The 17,580-nt window shown below is 42.3% G+C and overlaps 1 protein-coding gene across 1 annotated transcript; it reads right to left on the reverse strand.

Moving 5' to 3' along the window:
• Window positions 1-14,753: 14,753 nt before the first annotated feature.
• Window positions 14,754-15,933, reverse strand: LOC118364723 (interferon alpha-3-like). Its single transcript, XM_052490260.1, has 5 exons — window positions 15,808-15,933; window positions 15,625-15,711; window positions 15,343-15,492; window positions 15,165-15,257; window positions 14,754-14,895 (listed from the first exon to the last, which is right to left on the reverse strand). The coding sequence occupies exons 1-5, from the start codon at window positions 15,931-15,933 to the stop codon at window positions 14,788-14,790; spliced, it is 564 nt and encodes a 187-aa protein (XP_052346220.1). The 3' UTR covers window positions 14,754-14,787.
• Window positions 15,934-17,580: the final 1,647 nt, after the last annotated feature.

Below are 17,580 nucleotides of genomic sequence, written 5' to 3' on the forward strand. Positions count from 1 at the left end.
GTAAAGATTTTGCAACTTTTTTGTTAAAGTTGCAGTTGCAATGATCCATCCCACTCCTCCCTCTAATGCCACTGGTCCAAGGCAAAGACAAGCCCAAAGTCCCTTCACGCTGTCAGCTAGTGGGAGGATGACTGAGGAGAGGGTGAATGAGTGCCACCTAGCCGTGACCAAGTTCACAGTGAAAGGCCTACACCCCTTTGCGCAACATTGGAGTCCAAGGGCTTTAGGTAACAAGTCTGTCAGTATTTATTGAGTTGTATTACTTTTTAGGATATAGTAGTATAAAAGGGTTGCATGTTATTCCCATCACTCCACAATACAATACACAACAACAACAATTCAATAATGATAATTCAACGCATGAAAACAACATTTTCTTTACTGTAGGGAGATGAGCAAGGCACTCAACCCTCCTCCCTCTAGGAGTTCGCTCAGTGACACATTAATTCCTACCTAGTATGGTGTTGAAAAGGCCAATGTGATCACTGAGCTGAAGGACGTGCCAAAGCTGGCAATCACATGAGACGGGTGTACCAGCCTCTGTCAGGACCACTATCTCACTGTTACAGTGCACTACACAAGCCAGGGCAGTGTAAAACAGAAGGTCCTCCACACCAGGGCAGTGTAAAACAGAAGGTCCGCTACACCAGGGCAGTGTAAAACAGAAGGTCCTCCACACCAGGGCAGTGTAAAACAGAAGGTCCGCTACACCAAGGCAGTGTAAAACAGAAGGTCCTCTACACCAAGGCAGTGTAAAACAGAAGGTCCTCTACACCAGGGCAGTGTAAAACAGAAGGTCCTCCACACCAGGGCAGTGTAAAACAGAAGGTCCTCCACACCAGGGCAGTGTAAAACAGAAGGTCCTCCACACCAGGGCAGTGTAAAACAGAAGGTCCTCCACACCAGGGCAGTGTAAAACAGAAGGTCCTCCACACCAGGGCAGTGTAAAACAGAAGGTCCACTACACCAAGGCAGTGTAAAACAGAAGGTCATCTACACAAGGGCAGTGTACAAATCGCAAACTGGCGGAGTAGAGGCAGAGGAGATATAGCCGACCAAGATTGTAGCTGTGACTGTTGATAATGCTGGCAATCTGGATGTTGCCATCAAGAGGCTACACATCCTAAAAATAATAATTGAATAATTGAATCTGGCAGCACAGAAAATCTACAAAATGACTTCCATTGATAAATGGGAAGCCCGAATCAGAGCAGTGGGCGTGTTGTTCAAGACATCCTTGATGTCCAAAACAGTCTAGAAGGAAAAGCAGCAGCTCCTTGGTAAGAAGCCAGTTCAATCTATTAAAGTATTATTTAGAAATTCCCACGTTTAACTATTTAATTCAATATTCATGTGTGCGGTAATTAAATATATGTTGATTCAGGCCTTCTGCAACATTCACTCATCCTTGATGTCAAGACCAGATGGAACTCTATCTAATGAGCGACTCATGGAGCAGTATTCAGAGAACCAAGCAGCAGGCCCGATGTCAAGACCAAATGGAACTCACTATCTAATGAGAGATTGATGGAGCAGTATCCAGAGAACCAAGCAGCAGCCTTGGACCCACGACTGCGAACAGCAATGACCAAGGACAACCTGGACCATCTGAAGGACGAGGACTTCCATAAGGTTGAGTAGTTTGTCCAGCTCATGAGAATCCTCTATACGTCTACACTGTGTCATGTGAAACGAATGCCACCTGTGGACAGATCAAACCCATCCTCTAAAAACTGGAAGAGCACTTCAATGTGAAGCATGAAGATACAACATTTGTGGCAACCATCAAACAAAAGGTATGGGAGAACCTCTCCGAGCGCTATCAGGATGAGGACATTCAAGCCTTCCTGCATGAGGCCACAGCAATGGACCCCAGATTTAAAGGGAGGCCGGTGAGTGACGCCACCTGGGACAGGCTGAGGAAGGCAACTGTTGAGGCCAATGTGACAGGAGCAACACCAGGGCTGTCAGAGGAGCCGGAGCAGATAAAAACAGAGCACCGGCAACAGGAGGAGGAGTCAGAAGGAGAGGAAATGGAGGAGACAGTCCCTCCATTGTACAAAACAACCAGTGTCTTGGAGGAGATGTTCTCAGAGTTGAGAGGGAGTTGAGGTTGACAATCTAACAGGACACCTCGTGAGCGTGTTGGGCTAGAGGTCAAGCTCTACAAAGGCCTGCCTCCCATCCCCATGGCTGAAGATCCTGTGATGTGGTGGTGGGAGAATAGAGCTACTCTGCCCCTCCTCACAAACATTGCAACAAGCTACCTCTGTGCTCAAGTCTCCTCCACCCCTAGCGAGAGGGTATTTTCGATTGCAGGGAACACGATAAGCCAGGAGAGGTCCTGACTTCTGCCAGAGAAGGCAAATATGTTGAACTTTCTCCAGAAGAACTGCTAAGAACTGTTAGTCCTTCTGCAGCCCACCTGCATGCCCCACCCGTGTTGCTCTATACCACTGTATTGTCTTCTGCAGCCCACCTGCATGCCCCACCTGTGTTGCTCTATACCACTGTATTGTCTTCTGCAGCCCACCTGCATGCCCCACCTGTGTTGCTCTATACCACTGTATTGTCTTCTGCAGCCCACCTGCATGCCCCACCTGTGTTGCTCTATACCACTGTATTGTCTTCTGCAGCCCACCTGCATGCCCCCCAAATTGTCCGGTGGCGATTTAATTAATTGTTCAGCAGTCTTATGGCTTGGGGGTGGAAGCTGTTGAGGAGCCTTTTGGGTCCTAGACCTGGTGCTCCTGTACCGCTTGCCGTGCGGTAGCAGAGAAAACAGTCTAACTTGGGTGACTGGAGTCTCTGACAATTTTATGAGCTTTCCTCTGACACTGCCTATGATATAGGTCCTGCATGGCAAGAAGCTTGGCCCCAGTGATGTACTGGACCATTCACACCAACCTCTGTAGCGCCTTAGTGTCAGATGCCGGAGCAGTTGCCATACCAGGCGGTGATGCAACCAGTCAGGATACTCTCAATGGTTCAGCTGTAGAACCTTTGAGGATCTCGGAACCCATGCCAAATCTTTTCAGTCTCCTGAGGGGATAAAGGTTTTGTCGTGCCCTCTTCACGACTGTCTTGATATGTTTGGACCATGATAGTTCGTTGGTGATGTGGACACCAAGGAATTTTAAACTCCCGACCCGCTCCACTATACAGCCCTGTCGACGGTTTTATCTTTCAATTGGAAATACTTTGGCAACTTTGTATTTGTAGTTAACTTCATTCTGAAGTGATTGGTGGTCAATGTCAGACAGATGACTAGCCTCAACATCTTGATTCTATGTTTAGCAGAGATCTTCTGTGAATAAAGTGACGCGGAAGGGCAAAAAACATCTAACGATGCACTTTGGCTACTCTACGAGTGGTCTGGATCACTAACGAAGGCTCTGGGGAAACAGATTGGCTACTAAAGATGGTTCTAAAAAGGATTTTAACGCTACAAAGGCTCTGGGAAACAAGGGCCTGAACTCTAAGTGAACTAATCATTGGAATCATTTTGAAGATATCAGCTCAGCATATTTTAATGTCTTCTAGGTGCACAGTAGAGGCATAGGCAGGGATATTCTCTGCCATAAGGGAATACAAATGTAATCACACAAAAAAAGTCTGTCTTCCAGGCAATGGGAAAGTTGTAGTTGGATGCAGGCTGGAGCGAGATTATGTCTTACAGGATGATGATCTGGAAGAACTCGTACCACACTGTTCTCTTACAGCAATTATTCCACACATTCGATTGCCATTGTATTCTTTTAATTGTTTTCTACCCACGTGGGTTGCTTAGTCTATGTATTTTGGCCATTGTAGTATTTACAAAAAGTGCAGTTTACATTATTGACAACTTCACTGGACAGTCACTGGTGTAAAATGTATGTAATATTAACTTTAGTATTATACTTTATGACTTTATGTGACTGCTTATGTCATTGTGTATTCTGCATAATGCAGTCTTGTTGAACTCAAGCTTTCTAAATCAAATCTGATCTCAGGAATGAACATCTTTTTATTTCTTTGTTAGGTGAATGACATACCCTGGAGTCAATTTGACCCTGACGGCCAGGAGGAAAATGAGGATATACCGTGGGAACTCAGTGTCAACATGTGACATGTACCTGGAGACAATTCACCTGTGTTCACCTGCACTTACTGTGTTCAAGCTGGTGCCAAACAACAACTTCACATTTACTTTTACTTTTTAAAGAATGTACCTGGAAAATTTTCATGGAATGTTTTGTAAAACGGTATATCTTGACGTACTACTACTACTGCATATAACATGCTTTTGAAATTCTGTAAATGTTTATGAACTTTTGACAATTCAATGCCTTATTGAAAGCACAAGTGGTTCTTTCCTTTTATTATGTTCAAGTGTTTGTGTCTCTTAGAGAGAGAGAGAGAACTAGAGCAGCCAGTCAGTATGTTTATGTTTTGTGGTAAAATGTGCTTAATCATCTAAGTGGATGATTTATGACAATGAGGCAGTAAAGGAGTCACAATCCGCCAGCAGGCACTGAGCATTGGCTTGTGTGTGTATGTGTGTGTGTGTGTGCCCCGCCCCGCCCCAGGGAAGCTAGCTTCCTCAAGCCGCTGCCAATCTCACCAGCGCTATTTACTGTATGTCATGCCACGAGATCATATCACAATGTATCAAAGGGAGTTTTCTTCTTTCATTTAGTTTTTTTCATTTCATTGGTATTCGTTTTCTAATCTAAACATCTGCAGCCATGGATACCAAACCCCTCCCGATTCTAATCTGCCTCTGCGTCATCAGAAGTGTATGAGTGCACGGCAGACTGTTTGACTGGAAGTCACTGTGGCGGATCCGTCATTTTACGATACTCTGTTACTGTCGGATGAAAGTGTAAACATTTTTTATTTGAAGTTGTCATGGTTTTGGTCTTGAATTACAACGAAGTGCAGTCAGTGACACATCTAGTAGTAGTACGTTTTCCCTCTTGATTAGCAGGTTTTAGTGATTGACAGCCAAACACCAGGTATAGAACGTTTCAATTTGTTGGCATGAAGTGTACAGTAATGTGTATTAGTCAGCATTAGACTTGTATCATAGCTTTTCCACACTCCGGTATGATGAGCAGTAGCCCTAGTATTGGAATCCAATGAGGAGATGTAACCAGGCATTTTGGCAGCCCAATATGGGAGGGATGTGTCAAAAGTTGGAGTTTCAATCTGTTGTCTGTAAAGTTTACAGTAATCTATATTAGTCAGCATTAGACTTCAGACTTAACCACACTGGTATGATGAAGAATAACCAGACAACCATGGATGGTTTGGGAGAAGACTTACAGTCAGGTTCATAGTTATTGATACCCTTGATAAACATGAGCAAAAATACTGAATAAAAATACTGAGCTATGTTGTGTGCTCAGAAATAAAATGGGAAATTATCTAATTTTATACTAATACAATTGCTCAGAGAAACAGATGTTGTTTGACAAGTAGTGTTTGTTGTTGTTGAAGATGGGGGGTCAACATTATTGGCACTGTTTTCAATACTCTAGGATAACAACAGTGAGCCTTTTTGGTTACATGTTTTATGAGATTGGATGTTGGGAGGGAGCTTAGACTATTCCTCCACACAGAATCTTTCCAGATCTTTCCTTCTTCTGCTCAGAATGGACTGCCCTCTTCAATTCAAACCACAAGTTTTCAATGGGGTTCAAGTACAGAGACTGAGATGGACATTGCAAAATGTTGATTTTGTGGTCAATTAACAAGGGCTCCAGGACCAGTGGAATCCAAATTACATCAAAGATCCACCACCATATTTTACTGTAGGTATAAGGTCATTTTCAAGGTCAAAGAGCTCAAATGTTATTGTCATCTGACCATGGCACCGGTTCCAATCAAAGTGTCAATGCCGTTTATAGAACTCCAGATAGTCAGATGACATAAAAATAGAGCTCTTTGGCACCGAAAAATGGAAGCATATGCAGAAAAGTACCTCATACCTACATTATACCTCAAACCTGAGGGGGCAGTCCATCAGAGCAGACAAAGGAGATCAAGGGTCTGGAATGATCTAAGATCCCTCGCAATGTATTCTCAGATCTCTTTCTCTGAGCAATTGTATGAGTATAAAACAATATAATTTCCACATTTTTCTTTTCGCATACAGCATACTGTATGTAGCTCAGTATTTATATTATTTACTGTATTTTATATGCAGTCTTTTTTGCTCATCTTTATCAAGGGTGACAATAATTATGGACTTGGCTGTATTGGCCAACAGCTTTTTGATTTGAGGATTAGAAAAGAAGTGGTTTATTGTCGGCTGCCTAAAGCCACAGGTCTGTGGTATCTTCCAGGGTTACCTTGTTGGTGTCACAGGTGTGGGCTGAAGCCGTGAGTCACTTCACAGCTCACACCTACCTTCGTAGCACTAGTTCTGCTAAATAGCGACTAATAACACACGTTCTGTGGATGTGGCAGACTGGCGGGATTTTAAAGACAATTATTGGGCCAAGGATGATGAGTAATACTTGACCTCAGAAGAAGATGAATAAATGCCCTATAAGAGACTGAGGTTTACAAAACCAGACGCTGTTTCCTGACCTTGTGAACGGTTTTCCACCTCAATCATATATTTTAGCATTTGAATGATTGAGTCAAATGAGCTGTGCTAAGGTTAATCCATAACTTTGACTTTAAAAAAAAATTAAAACGTTACTACTGCAATAGCGCAAGACTATTAATTTAAATGTAATCTTTAATTGTCAATCAAAATGTAGTGGTAAGTGATGATGAGAAAAAGCCATATGAAAAACTAACATTTAATCACTTTTGTTTAGTGATTAGCAATATTCTGTCAAATGTTGACATTTGGCCCTAATTCAGTGTCAGACCCATCCAACTTGTCATATTCTAGGGTGTAGTTCTCATACAGATGTACCACAGCATGTATAGCCCCTTCATGAACTTCTACAATAATAATCCCCTTTGAATCAGATGAGATATTTCTGTTTTAGCCAGCAGTGCTTAAAAATCAGACCTGTGATAATGTGGTGAATCATAACACTTCAACACCTTGACACCTGTTGATTAACCGTGGTGTTTTGATATAGGTCGGTTTCAATCTCAAGTCAGTGAATCATATACTATAAAATATGATTCACCTCCATGTTTCTATTTCAGGTTTACATAACGAGCGGTGCAGGGTGTGTCATTCTGTTTACCCGTCTGGTTCCACTAGACATAAATCCTTTGATTCTCAATAAGCTCAACGGGCCCTCAGTCAAACCTCACCATTTGATCAGACTACACCTGGCTGTAACCTGACATGAACACTACAGCAATAGGTTACATGCATGTACAGTGCCTTCAGGAAGTATTCACACCCCTTGACTTATTCCACATTTTGTTGTGTTACAGCCTGAATTGTATTACATTTAAATGTTTTGTTTGTCACTGGCCTACACACAATACCCCATAATGTCAAAATAGATGATGTTTTTCACATTTTTTACAAATTAATAAAAAATGAAAAGCTAAAAATGTCTCGAGTCAATAAGTACACTCTAAAAATGAAGGGTTCGACAAAGGTTCTTCTAAGAACCTTAGGGTTCTTGGCACTGAAATTTGGCTCCAAAAGGTTCTTCCAAGAACCCCATAGGAGGTGGGGTTCATCGAGGAACCTCCTTAGTTGGTGGGGGTTCTTGTAGGAACCTAACTGCCCAACTGGAACATTTGGATTTGAATTTGAAAGGACAGCAGGTGCAGGCACTTAACTGAAAAATTTAGCAATCTCCTCAATTTAACCTCCTGCTGTGTGTGTTCTGGTCGAATTGGACTGATTTACAGGTTTTCTCTCTGGAAAATGTAGTTCATTTAATCTGTTTGTAATAAGGTTCCATGACTTTGTACAGGGCATCTATACACACAAAATACATTTTGATGATTTTCATTTCATTTAATGAACTTTTGTACAACTGTGGTGTTCCTGGTCAAAAATGACTGGTCATTAGAAATGAATGGGTGAGACTACAATTAGTGTATAAAATTGAGTTCAGGCACATGCCCATTCATTAGATGGACACGCTTCCTCTCCCAGACCCCCACATACATGTGTGTTTGGACACACACACACACACACACACACACACACACACACACACACACACACACACACACACACACACACACACACACACATACACACACACACACACACATCCCCTAATAGGACAATAGCACAATTTGTCTCATCTGAGTATTGGTCAAAATAATCTATACATTATGCTTTTTTGACTCAAAAACTAGTTGTATGAGTTCAGGTAAACAGCAAATAGAAGTTCCAAACTTGAATGTTCACAAGAACTTACGTTGTTAAAAACACCACATTAGGTGATAATATATGTATTATTATGGATTTACAATCAGCTATAACGGGGCGGTCATTTTGGACCGGGAACACAGAATTCATTAACAGGAAACAAACACAACAGGAGGGTTAAGGTAAGGTTTGTCCCCTTGTGTGATCTAAAGTGATGTTGTTTTATGATGATACCATCTATCATTTCGTTTTTGTGCAAATCTTTCTAAAAAACAGAAAATGGACACAATTCAATAGATCCCAATCATCAAAGTGGTAAGACTATGTAGACTATAAGAATTATGTTGAAGGCTAGATGTATTGTGTGCAGAACACTGAACTGCTCTCTTTTGTGTCTGTGTCTGCTGGTATACAGACGAGGAGGCATACAAAGGTATGTCAGTTGGTATGAATTCTGTCATGTGCACGTTTTGTTAATCATCTGTATAACTACTATGTTTGGGATTCACAGACTTCACCCTCCCCACACCTCTGATGAATATAACAAGAAACCTGTTCGTCACCACAAACTGCAAAATCATTCTGGCTATGGGTATGGGTATGAAGAATATCAACATTTTAACATCAACACGCCAGAGTATATATCCATTGGACTTGGGGCTCTGCTGGGAGGTTACCTCATATATATATTTTTTATTCTGCTTTGCCACTAAAATCATGATAAACACTGAGAACTAAAATATTTTGTTTTTGTTATGCATATTATTATTATTATTGAGTAAAAATCTAAAAACATGTTTTCACTTTGTCATTATGGGGTATTTTGTGTAGATAGGTGAGGGAAACAATTATAGTACTTAATCAATTTTGAATTCAGGCTGTAACACAACAAAATGTGGAATAAGTCAAGGGGTGTGAATACTTCCTGAAGACACTGAGGAAATGGAAATGGAAACTGAAAGTGGAAAAGGAAACCGTAGGGAAAACTGTTATTCCTCACTGCTTGTGAATTCACTATGCGTCTGTTATTTCTATTCAACGAATATTGTTTTGATTACGTTATTGTGGAATACAATTTCATGGAGGGGGTTGAAACGGAATTCGTAAGAGCTCAAAGTACTGTGTCTAAAACAGGCGAGCCATGCTGAAACCCATTTACTTATCCTCATTGAAGGCAGGCTTGTAATATAGCCTAACTAGAGTCTGAGTTCTTACATCTGACTTGTTTATTAGGCTATAGGCCAAATTCTACTGCCAGCCTTGAATGTAAGAATGATGTTCATTGACTACAGCTCAGCATTCAACACCATAGTACCCTCCAAGCTCATCATTAAGCTTGTGGCACTGGGTTTCAACCCCGCCCTGAGCAACTGGGTCCTGGGCCCTCATTTATCAATGTTGAGTAGGAACAGAAGTGTTCGGAAACCATGCATGCGATCATTTCTAAGCAAAGTGTGTGATTTATCCATTTGTACTTATACTTGAGAATGTGCGTAGATTGAAGCACGCCTCGGACCATGCGTACCCACAGCACCTTGTGGTAGGAAAGTCAAACTGCGAATGAAATACCACCACCCAAATGGAGAAAGGATTGACATACTGGACCAAATCATAAACTATGAAGAGAAAAAGATAATACATGAATAGTTTATTCGTGTATTTATTTTATAGACACTTAAGCTACTAATAGTTTTCTCAGGGTGCTATTGAATTCATGAACATGAAACCATTTAAGCCTAATTGAATAATAAAGTCAATTAGAAAGAGAGTTGATTGTAAGTTGGAGGCAATTTAGTTAAACCAGTTAAATGATATATAAGGCAACACTGAGGCATTGTGATTTGTCCAAAATACAAATGTTGCATTGCTGGAGGATCTGGCACAAGCTGCATGAAGCAGGGAGCGTGTTTTCAATGAGCATGCAGATTTTTTTTACTGAGAGCGACGCTTGGCTTATAAGTAGATTTCCTTTTCCAGGGCATATTTTATTGTGTCCCTGCATCCAACTCTCCAGTATTAGAAAGGGAGACGAAACGGACCCATGACATCCCAGTGTAAACCCAAACCCTCCACGCACAAACACTCTCCATCCACAAACCCTCTCCATCCACAAACCCTCTCCATCCACAAACCCTCTCCATCCACAAACCCTCTCCATCCACAAACCCTCTCCATCCACAAACACTCTCCATCCACAAACCCTCTCCATCCACAAACCCTCTCCATCCACAAACCCTCTCCATCCACAAACACTCTCCATCCAAAAACCCTGTCCATCCACAAACCCTCTCCATCCACAAACCCTCTCCATCCACAAACCCTCTCCATCCACAAACCCTCTCCATCCACAAACCCTCTCCACCCACAAACCCTCTCCATCCACAAACCCTCTCCATCCACAAACCCTCTCCATCCACAAACCCTCTCCACCCACAAACCCTCTCCATCCACAAACCCTCTCCATCCACAAACCCTCTCCATCCACAAACCCTCTCCATCCACAAACCCTCTCCATCCACAAACCTTCTCCACCCTGGGATTTTTGGCCACTGGATCATTCCAACGGGAGATTGCGGATCGGTCTGGCATTTCACAACCAACCAGGAGCCGAATATTGCCTGCAGTCCTTCGTGGCATTATTTCATTGACCCCCACAATGCATCCAGTGTCCGTACACTGCTGTGCAACAGGCCAGAGTGAAAAGGGATTTCCATACCGTAGCTGGATGTCATTGTCATTGGAGCAGTTGACTGCACCCACATCGCAGTGAAAGCACCATCAGTGAACGAATCAGTCAACTTTGTCAAAATAAAAGGTTTCCATTCGGTCAATGTGCAGGTCATCTGTGATTCACGTTTGGCTTCGTTGAATGTAGTGGCCAAATGGCCAGGTGGGACACATGATTCATTCATTGTGCAGAACAGTTCAGTCGGCCTTAACCTCCAGGAAGGAGCTGTTGAGGATGGATGGCTTATTGGTAAGTGACTTATGTTTTATTTGCAAGGTTTTATTTGCCATGCTTGACCTCTACTAGGAAACAATATCTAAACGTTGTGTTCATAACTGCAGGAGACCGGGGCGACCCATTAAAAACATGGCTGAGGGCTCCCCTCACAAACCACTCAAGGTACAACCAAGCCCACTCACGCACGCACAAGAAGCCCAGTGGAGCGCACCATAGGCCTGCTGAAAAGGGCGTTGGCTGTGCTTGTCTAGGACACGAAGCACACTGAAATCAATACCAGCCTAGCAAGGTTTGCCTCTGAAATGACATTCCTTCAACATGAATGTAATACAATGTGAAAATTCCTTTTTAGGTTTGCTACAGTGTGAAGGCTTGCAGTGTGCACCACAACGTTGCAATCAAAAATGACATTCCACTGAATGATCCACCCAGACCCGATGAGCCCATGCCTGACAGGGAGTGTTTCCCACCACCCGTAGCCCTGGCACTGAGGACCAGTCAATATCAATAAATGGTTTTAAGTATCTGTTCTTCCAAATATTGTAATCAAATCGACAAGGAAAACACATTTACATTGCACCAGATTTTATTGTCTCACAAGTTTGACACAATCAACAAGTTCTTTCAATGATTGATTTATCTCTCTCAAGCCGTTGCATACATCCTCCAGATGCTTTTTCGGTCCAGGAATTGATGTGTTGATCTCTTCTTGCTGTTTCATGACTGCGTCAGTCAAAATATGCAGAGCAGCTGAAGCGCTCGACCAACGAGGACACCCTTCTGGTAGGCCTGTCACACCCTGATCTGTTTCACCTGTCTTTGTGCTTGTCTCCACCCTCCTCCAGGTGTCGCCCATCTTCCCCATTTATCCCCTGTGTATTTATACCTGTGTTTTCTGTCTATCTGTGCCAGATCGTCTTCTTTGTTGAAGCCTACCAGCGGTTTGTCTCAGCGCCTGCTTTTCCCTCCCAGTCAATCTTTTCTCGCCCTCCTGGTTTTCACATGTCCTATCTCTGAGCCCGCCTGCCTGACCACGCTGCCTGAGCCTGCCTGCCGTCCTGTACCTTTGCCATACTTACTGACCTCTGCCTGAGCCGTCTTGTGCCTTTCCCCCACTTCTCTGGACTATTGACCCCTGCCTACCTTGACCTGTCTATTTGCCTGCCCCTCTGGGATTATTAAACTATTGGTTATCCGCCGTGGTCTGCATCTGGGTCTTACCTTCATCTCTGATAAGGCCTGGGGATGGCTGAGGGGCCAGGCAAATCACCCAAGTCTGTGACGACTTCATGTTTTCATTTTTATTAATTTTGTTACATTTATTTTGTCATATATTTGTTATTTATTGTCAAGATGTTTTTTTTTTTTGTGGTCCATGTCTGAATATGGTTGCGAAAATAAAGATTGCCTCACCATCAGTTGGTGTGTCTGGTATTCAGGGTCTGGGAGAGGGTCCTTAGTGTCACCATAAAAAATGCTGCCAGACACTGAGGTCTCTCCAATTATGCTGTAAATGCGCTGGTCCATAGCAAACAGTGAAGACTCATTTCTTTTTCATTTCATTAACTGTTCTGCACTCAGATGAGGCAGAATTTACCACAGCTCTAACCTGCTCCCAATTGATATTTTTTTGGCAGCTTTAAGAGGAAGGTTTGTGACCATAAATTGTCATTTAGGGTGGTTCTTTATGTAATTGAGACTTAATTTGCACTAGCACAGTATTTTAGAATGTGTCTGATTTATCAAGGCAAAATACTTACAAGTGCGTGTAAATCAAGCGTATGAGCAATTGATAAATACCAACTTTTTTGTATTTGCGAAAATTGTAATTATTTTAGAAGCTTTTCTACGCAACGTTGATAAATGAGAACCCCTGGACTTTCTGACGGACCATCCCCAGGTGGTGAAGGTAGGAAACAACATCCCGACTTCGCTGATCCTCAACACTGGTGCCCCACAAATGCACCTGCTCAGCCCCCTCCTCTACTCCCTGTTCACCCGTGACCTTGCACGCCTCCAACTCAATCAAGTTTGCAGACGACACAACAGTAGTGGGCTTGATTACCAACAACGACGAGACAGCCTACAGAGAGGAGGTGAGGGCACTCGGAGTGTGGTGTCAGGAAAACATCCTCTCACATTTTACACCATCTATTGCATCTTACCTATGCCGCTCAGCCATTGCTCATCCAAATCAAATCAAATTAAATTTGATTAGTCACATGCACCGAATACAACAGGTGTAGTAGACCTTACAGTGAAATGCTTACTTACGAGCCCTTAACAGACAGTGCAGTTAAAATAAATATGGATAAGAATAAGAGATAAAAGTAACAAGTAATTAAAGAGGAGCAGTAAAACATAATAATATATACAGGGGGGTGCCGGTACAGAGTCAATGTGCGGGGGCACCGGTTAGTTGAGGTAGTATGTACATGTAGCTAGAGTTAATTAAAGTGACTATGCATAGATGACAACAGAGAGTGGCAGTGGTGTGGAGAGGGGAGGGGGGGGGGGGGCAATGTGAATAGTCTGGGTAGCCATTTGACTAGATGTTCAGGAGTCTTATGGCTTGGGGGTAGAAGCTGTTTAGAAGCCTCTTGCAAAATATTGTCAGTGTCCTGAGGGGGAATAGGTTTTGTCTTGCCCGCTTCACAACTGTCATGGTGTGCTTGGTCCATGTTAGTTCGTTGGTGATGTGGACACCAACGAACTTGAAGCTCTCAACCTGCTCCACTGCAGCTCCGTTGATGAGAATGGGGGCATGCTCAGTCCTCTTTTTCCTGTAGCCCACAATCATCTCCTTTGTCTTGATCATGTTGAGGGAGAGGTTGTTGTCCTGGCACCACACAGCCAGGTCTCTGACCTCCTCCCTATAGACTGTCTCGTTGTTGTTGGTGATCAAGCCGACCACTGTTGTGTCATCGGCAAATGTAATGATGGTGTTGGAGCCGTGCCTGGTCGTGCAGCCATAAGTGAACAGGGAGTACAGGAGTGGGCTGAGCACGCAACCCTGAGGGGCCCCTGTGTTGAGGATCAGTGTGGCGGATGTGTTATTACCTACCCTTACCACCTGGGTGCGGCCCGTCAGGAAGTCCAGGATACAGTTGCAGAGGGAGGTGTTTAGTCCCAGGGTTCTTAGCTTATTGATGAGCTTTGAGGGCACAACAGTGTTGAACGCTGAGCTGTATTCAATGAATAGCATTCTCACATAGGTGTTCCTTTTGTCCATGTGGGAAAGGGCAGTGTGGAGTGCAATAGAGACTGCCTCATCTGTGGATCTGTTGGGGCGGTATGAAAATTGGAGTGGGTTCTGGGATAATGGTGTTGATGTGAGCCATGACCAGCCTTTCAGCAACAATAGGCACAATTGTCAAATAAATAAATATGTAAATAAATATATAACCTTGAAAGACAAATAAATACATGTCTTATATTGCAGTTTGACATGGCACATTACAAAATTGTAGAATGGTAGACTATCAGAATCAAGTACAGTATATAAATCAGTTCTGCAAGTTCAAATTCATGTTCTGTTGGACCACAGAAGGCTGTCAGAGTGGTGTATCAGAATGAATTCTAGGGTGTACAGGAGTTCTTTTCGAACCACTTCCCAGGTGCAGTAAGTGAAATTCTGTGAAAATAAAAATGTACTGTTAAGGAAATATAGTTTTTTTTGGACATAGAGATAGTATCTAAACATTGTGTCTATTTGTTTTCAACCTATATCCTACATTTTCTTTTAAAAATGCTTCAATGTTCACAAAGTATGTCTTCAGGCCCTCTGCCCTGATGGGATAATCACTTGTATCCACACTGCTCATCTGCCAGAAAGGAAGAAAGAGGCAGGCGATGAATAATAATTAAAATGCATCCATTATAGTGTAATTGCTTGTACCCTACTTTTTCTTTTAGGACAGCCGCGATGTTCCTAAAGTAGGTATTCAGCACCTTTGCCCTGATTAGATAATCACGTGTATCCACACTCCCCATCATCTGACACAAGAAGAAAATAATTCAAACATCACTCTACCACTCTTAAACAGTTAAGCTATCTGTATTGGCATAGGTAGGTACTCACACACTCGCTCTCTTCAATCTGACGGTAGATAATGTTCTGAAAATACTCCAACTTCTGTTGGTCCCACATTGTCGGCAGTTCGTCAGTTCCAAACAATGTGTCGATGTTCTTCAATGTCTCGTAAATAGCCTTAGCACCACTGCTGCTCAACTGAAACGGACAACAATAATTTCAAATAACATAAATGGCATCGTAAAGTTGCCTGTCTACTTTCTAATCCTAACGGTTGCAAATACTCTTTCATGCTGTAAAGGACACTTGGATATGCGCCCATGCGCTTACATGTGGCTCGCGGGAGGATGCGAAAGCAGTGGTTGGGAATGCCATGAAGACATTCTCCTGCAGGCACTCCAATGGAAAATGACCCCCCTGAAAGAAGGAGAAAACACATTTTTCACGTTGAGCTATTCAGTTGAACATAGTTGGATAATACATCTCAAGTCAAAAGTAATTTATAAAATCTACCATGTCTCTCAGTAGGTTGTAGGTTGTTCCCACAAGATGTCGTTGTAGCTGGCAAGGCATGGGCATCGAGACAACTTGCGCGAGGTAGAGGAAGGCGCTCACCCAAGTGATAGTCTGATGTGCCATTCTTAGGGTAGTTAGACGATCTGCAGCACATGGTCCTTGTTAGTTGAATATAATCCTGAAAATGATTCATTCGTTGAAACCTGAAGCAATGATCAAATTATATACTGACTCACCTGTTGCCAGTATAGTACACATTTCAGAATGTCGTTTGTCTTCTGATAGAGTCAGAATGTTGTTTTTTGTGTTCTGAGCCCATATCTGCGGCTTCATTTAAATTAAAAGAATTTAAAGGATGTACAAATAGTGAAAGAGGTTTTCACGAAGTTTAAGTTAAAAAATGAATGAATTTGGGAACGTTTGGCCTAGTCAAAACCGCAATAGGCCTACCGGATTTCCCTTTCGCATCCTCCACTTTATTTATTTTATTTTATTTCACATTTATTTAACCAGGTAGGCCAGTTGAGAGCAAGTTCTCATTCACAACTACGACCGGGCCAAGATAAAGCAAAGCAGTGCGACAAAAACAACAACACAGAGTTAGACGTGGGATGAACAAACGTACAGTCAATAACACAATAGAACAATCTATATACAGTGTGTGCAAATGTAGTAAGATCAAGGGCGGTAAAGGCAATAAATAGGCCATAGAGGCGAAATAATTATAATTTAGCGTTAAGACTTCTCTCTCATCATGTGCCTAATATGTACTCAGTAGGCTATGTCTAAACAATGTCACTCATCAGCCTTGCGAAGGCTCAAACATTGCTAAAACAGAGAGAGGGGGAGAGGGAGGGAGGGAGAGAGAGAGAGAAAGAGAGCGAATATCCACACTTAAATGAATGCAGTAGACCTCTATATGTCTTTAATCATCGGAATAATATCGGCAACCGAGAATCAAATCTCTGCGGTCAACAGGTTAACATGAACATGTTTTTATATATGTTTTGTCGTTACTTATCTAAATAGACCAGTTGGCCAGTGTGGAGTACCTTGGCCAGTGTGGAGTGGTTAAAAAATGAATTGTAATGACTCCAACTTAAGTGTATGTAAACTTCCGACTTCAACCGTATATGGTGTGGGGGGGGTGTTGGCCAAGGTATGTCACTCCTAATGCAAAAATATTTATTGAACTCAAACTTTACATATACTATGTCAAACATTCACATAAAAGCAAATTGCAACATGCTAATGTAAAAACATTCAGTTCTAAGATTTTGGTCAAGTGTTTCTTATCATCTGCCTGTTTCTTGACTGCAGGCTGCAGTCGGTGGATTTAAGTGCCTGTATGTGTACGTGCCCAAGGCTATTCCCTCCATTCATATTCTGCATTGTTTGAGATCAGAGAAATAACTTTTGGATTGATTGCATGCTAATTTCTTGAACTCTTCTCCACTTTGGACCCCTTATTGATTGATCTTGAATAGGCACCTGCGGTGGATGAAATCACAAAAATAATGTCATTCTATACTTGTGTGGCCGCCATTCTTAATCACTAGCAGCGGTCCTCTACCCCTTCAGATACAATCATTTGATTTGTTGACTAACAAAAATTAACCTGTAAAAATCAATTTATTGAATATAAAGGGGCTACATGTAGGATGTTTGCAATGTGATATTAGAACATGTCTATGATACAGTTAAAGTAACAGAGGAACGATAATGTTTCACAATGTATTTTCACCAGAAAGTATATTGGGTGCATAGAAA

Source organism: Oncorhynchus keta, chromosome 32 (genome assembly GCF_023373465.1).
Source record: "Oncorhynchus keta strain PuntledgeMale-10-30-2019 chromosome 32, Oket_V2, whole genome shotgun sequence".
Classification (NCBI taxonomy): Eukaryota; Metazoa; Chordata; class Actinopteri; order Salmoniformes; family Salmonidae; genus Oncorhynchus; species Oncorhynchus keta.